Source organism: Micropterus dolomieu, unplaced genomic scaffold (genome assembly GCF_021292245.1).
Source record: "Micropterus dolomieu isolate WLL.071019.BEF.003 ecotype Adirondacks unplaced genomic scaffold, ASM2129224v1 contig_11388, whole genome shotgun sequence".
Taxonomy (NCBI): Eukaryota; Metazoa; Chordata; class Actinopteri; order Centrarchiformes; family Centrarchidae; genus Micropterus; species Micropterus dolomieu.
The window spans coordinates 1-4,201 of NW_025740374.1; the positions used below are offsets into that span (position 1 = coordinate 1).

The 4,201-nt window shown below is 46.3% G+C and overlaps 1 protein-coding gene across 1 annotated transcript; it reads right to left on the bottom strand.

The window, feature by feature from the left end:
- Positions 1 to 13: 13 nt before the first annotated feature.
- On the bottom strand, positions 14 to 4,186 carry LOC123965816 (mucin-2-like; the record flags this gene model as incomplete). The annotated part of the gene is made up of 2 exons (XM_046042168.1): positions 14 to 1,325; positions 1,485 to 4,186. Coding segments are annotated over 2 exons (4,014 nt in total), but the record flags the coding sequence as incomplete, so codon positions are not given.
- Positions 4,187 to 4,201: the final 15 nt, after the last annotated feature.

The following is a 4,201-nucleotide window of genomic DNA, read 5'->3' on the forward strand; positions in this document are numbered from 1 at the left end:
GAGTTGTTGTAGGGAGAGGTGTTGTGGTAGGTGGAGTTGTTGCAGTGGGAGTTGTTGTAGGTGAAGTTATTTCAGGGAGAGTTGTGGTAGGGAGAGTTGTTGTAAGGGGAGTTGATGTAGGTAGAGTTATTGTTGTAGAGGGAGTTGTAGGCAGAGTTGTCGTAGGGAGATTTGTTGTTGTATAGGGAGTTGTAGGGGGAGTTGTTGTAGGGAGATTTGTTGTATGGAGAGTTGTTGTGGTAGGTGGAGTTGTTGTAGGGGGAGTTGTTGTAGGCAGAGTTGTCGTAGGGGGAGTTGTCGTAGGTGAAGTTATTTCAGGGAGAGTTGTTGTGGTAGGTGGAGTTGTTGGAGGAAGAGTTGTGGTAGGGGAAGTTGTATCAGGTGGATTTGTGGCTGTAAGGGCAGATGCTGTTTTAGGGAGAGATTTTGTAGAGGGATTTGTAAAGGGAATATTTGTAGGTGCATCTGTTGTAGTTATTGTAGGGAGAGTTGTTGTGGTAGGTGGAACTGTTGTTGTAGAGGGAGTTGTTATGGTAGAGGGAGTTATTGTTGTATGGAGAGTTATTATAGGTGGAGTTGTTGTAGGTGAAGTTATTTCAGGGAGAGTTGATGTGATAGGTTGAGTTGTTGTAGAGGGAGTTGTTTTAGGCAGAGTTGTCGTAGGGGGAGTTGTCGTAGGTGAAGTTATTTCAGGGAGAGTTGTTGTGGTAGGTGGAGTTGTTGGAGGAAGAGTTGTGGTAGGGGGAGTTGTTGTAGGGAGAGTTGTTGTTGTAGGGGGAGTTGTTGTGGTGGGTGGATTGGTTGTTGAAGGTGGAGTGGTTGTTGAAGGGGGAGTTGTAGTTGTAAAGGGAGTTGCTGTAGGTAGAGTTATTGTTGTAGAGGGAGTTGTTGTAGGGAGAGTTGTTATTGTAGGGGGAGTTGTTGTGGTGGGTGGATTAGTTGTTGAAGGTGGAGTGGTTGTAGGGAGATTTTTTGTATGGAGAGTTGTTGTGGTAGGTGGACTTGTTGTAGGGGGAGTTATTGGAGGAAGAGTTGTGGTAGGGGGAGTTGTTGTAGGGAGAGTTGTTGTTGTAGGGGGAGTTGTTGTGGTGGGTGGATTGGTTGTTGAAGGTGGAGTGGTTGTTGAAGGGGGAGTTGTAGTTGTAAGGGGAGTTGATGTAGGTAGAGTTATTGTTGTAGAGGGAGTTGTTGTAGGCAGAGTTGTCGTAGGGGGAGTTGTCGTAGGTGAAGTTATTTCAGGGAGAGTTGTTGTAGGGAGAGTTGTTGTTGTAGAGGGAGATGTAGGGAGATTTGTTGTTGTAGGGAGAGGTGTTGTGGTAGGTGGACTTGTTGTAGGGGGAGTTGTTGTAGGTGAAGTTATTTCAGGGAGAGTTGTTGATGAAGGGGGAGTTGTGGTAGGGAGAGTTGTTGTAGGGGGAGTTGTTGTAGGGAGAGGTGTTGTGGTAGGTGGAGTTGTTGTAGGGGGAGTTGTTGTGGTAGGTGGAGATGTTGTAGGGGGAGTTGTTGTAGGTGATGTTATTTCAGGGAGAGTTGTTGATGAAGGGGGAGTTGTTGTAAGGGGAGTTGATGTAGGTAGAGTTTTTGTTGTAGAGGGAGTTGTAGGCAGAGTTATCGTAGGGGGAGTTGTCGTAGGTGAAGTTATTTCAGGGAGAGTTGTTGTGGTAGGTGGAGTTGTTGGAGGAAGAGATGTGGTAGGGAGAGTTGTTGTAGGGAGATTTGTTTTTGTAGGGAGAGGTGTTGTGGTAGGTGGAGTTATTTCAGGGAGAGTTGTTGTAGGAGGATTTGTTGTAGGGAGAAGTGTTGTGTTAGGTGGAGTTGTTGTGGTAGGTGGAGTTGTTGTGGCGGGTGGATTGGTTGTTGAAGGTGGAGTGGTTGTTGAGGGGGGAGTTGTTGGAGGGAGATTTGGTGTTGTAGAGGGAGTTGTAGTTGTAAGGGGAGATGATGTAGGTAGAGTTGTCGTAGGGGGAGTTGTCGTAGGTGAAGTTATTTCAGGGAGAGTTGTTGTGGTAGGTGGAGTTGTTGTAGGGAGATTTGTTGTTGTAGAGGGAGTTGTAGGGAGATTTGTTGTTGTAGGGAGAGGTGTTGTGGTTGGTGGACTTGTTGTAGGGGGAGTTGTTGTAGGTGAAGTTATTTCAGGGAGAGTTGTTGATGAAGGGGGAGTTGTGGTAGGGGGAGTTGTTGTAAGGGGAGTTGATGTAGGTAGAGTTATTGTTGTAGACGGAGTTGTAGGCAGAGTTGTTGTAGGGGGAGTTGTCGTAGGTGAAGTTATTTCAGGGAGAGTTGTTGTGGTAGGTGGAGTTGTTGGAGGAAGAGTTGTGGTAGGGGAAGATGTTGTAGGGAGATTTGTTGTTGTAGAGGGAGTTGTAGGGAGATTTGTTGTTGTAGGGAGAGGTGTTATGGTAGGTGGAGTTGTTGTAGGTGAAGTTATTTCAGGGAGAGTTGTTGATGAAGGGGGAGTTGTAGTAGGGAGAGTTGTTGTAGGGGGAGTTGTTGTTGTAGAGGGAGTTGTAGGGAGATTTGTTGTCGTAGGGAGAGGTGTTGTGGTAGGTGGACTTGTAGGGGGAGTTGTTGTAGGTGAAGTTATTTCAGGGAGAGTTGTTGATGAAGGGGGAGTTGTTGTGGTGGGTGGATTGGTTGTTGAAGGTGGAGTGGTTGTTGAAGGGGGAGTTGTTGGAGGGAGATTTGTTGTTGTAGAGGGAGTTGTAGTTGTAAGGGGAGTTGATGTACGTAGAGTTATTGTTGTAGAGGGAGTTGTTGTAGGCATAGTTGTCGTAGAGGGAGTTGTCGTAGGTGAAGTTATTTCAGGGAGAGTTGTTGTGGTAGGTGGAGTTGTTGCAGAGGGAGTTGTAGTTGTAAGGGGAGTTGAAGTAGGGAGAGTTGTTATTGTAGGGGGATTTGTTGTAGGTGATGTTATTTCAGGGAGAGTTGTTGTGGTGAGTGGATTTGTTGATGAAGAGGGAGTTGTTGTCGTAGGAGGATTTGTAGGTGTAGGGGAAGTTGTTGTATGGAGAGTTGTTGCATTAGGGAGAGTTGTTGTAGGGAGAGGTGTTGTGGTAGGTGGAGTTGTTGCAGTGGGAGTTGTTGTAGGTGAAGTTATTTCAGGGAGAGTTGTGGTAGGGAGAGTTGTTGTAAGGGGAGTTGATGTAGGTAGAGTTATTGTTGTAGAGGGAGTTGTAGGCAGAGTTGTCGTAGGGAGATTTGTTGTTGTATAGGGAGTTGTAGGGGGAGTTGTTGTAGGGAGATTTGTTGTATGGAGAGTTGTTGTGGTAGGTGGAGTTGTTGTAGGGGGAGTTGTTGTAGGCAGAGTTGTCGTAGGGGGAGTTGTCGTAGGTGAAGTTATTTCAGGGAGAGTTGTTGTGGTAGGTGGAGTTGTTGGAGGAAGAGTTGTGGTAGGGGAAGTTGTATCAGGTGGATTTGTGGCTGTAAGGGCAGATGCTGTTTTAGGGAGAGATTTTGTAGAGGGATTTGTAAAGGGAATATTTGTAGGTGCATCTGTTGTAGTTATTGTAGGGAGAGTTGTTGTGGTAGGTGGAACTGTTGTTGTAGAGGGAGTTGTTATGGTAGAGGGAGTTATTGTTGTATGGAGAGTTATTATAGGTGGAGTTGTTGTAGGTGAAGTTATTTCAGGGAGAGTTGATGTGATAGGTTGAGTTGTTGTAGAGGGAGTTGTTTTAGGCAGAGTTGTCGTAGGGGGAGTTGTCGTAGGTGAAGTTATTTCAGGGAGAGTTGTTGTGGTAGGTGGAGTTGTTGGAGGAAGAGTTGTGGTAGGGGGAGTTGTTGTAGGGAGAGTTGTTGTTGTAGGGGGAGTTGTTGTGGTGGGTGGATTGGTTGTTGAAGGTGGAGTGGTTGTTGAAGGGGGAGTTGTAGTTGTAAAGGGAGTTGCTGTAGGTAGAGTTATTGTTGTAGAGGGAGTTGTTGTAGGGAGAGTTGTTATTGTAGGGGGAGTTGTTGTGGTGGGTGGATTAGTTGTTGAAGGTGGAGTGGTTGTAGGGAGATTTTTTGTATGGAGAGTTGTTGTGGTAGGTGGACTTGTTGTAGGGGGAGTTATTGGAGGAAGAGTTGTGGTAGGGGGAGTTGTTGTAGGGAGAGTTGTTGTTGTAGGGGGAGTTGTTGTGGTGGGTGGATTGGTTGTTGAAGGTGGAGTGGTTGTTGAAGGGGGAGTTGTAGTTGTAAGGGGAGTTGATGTAGGTAGAGTTATTGT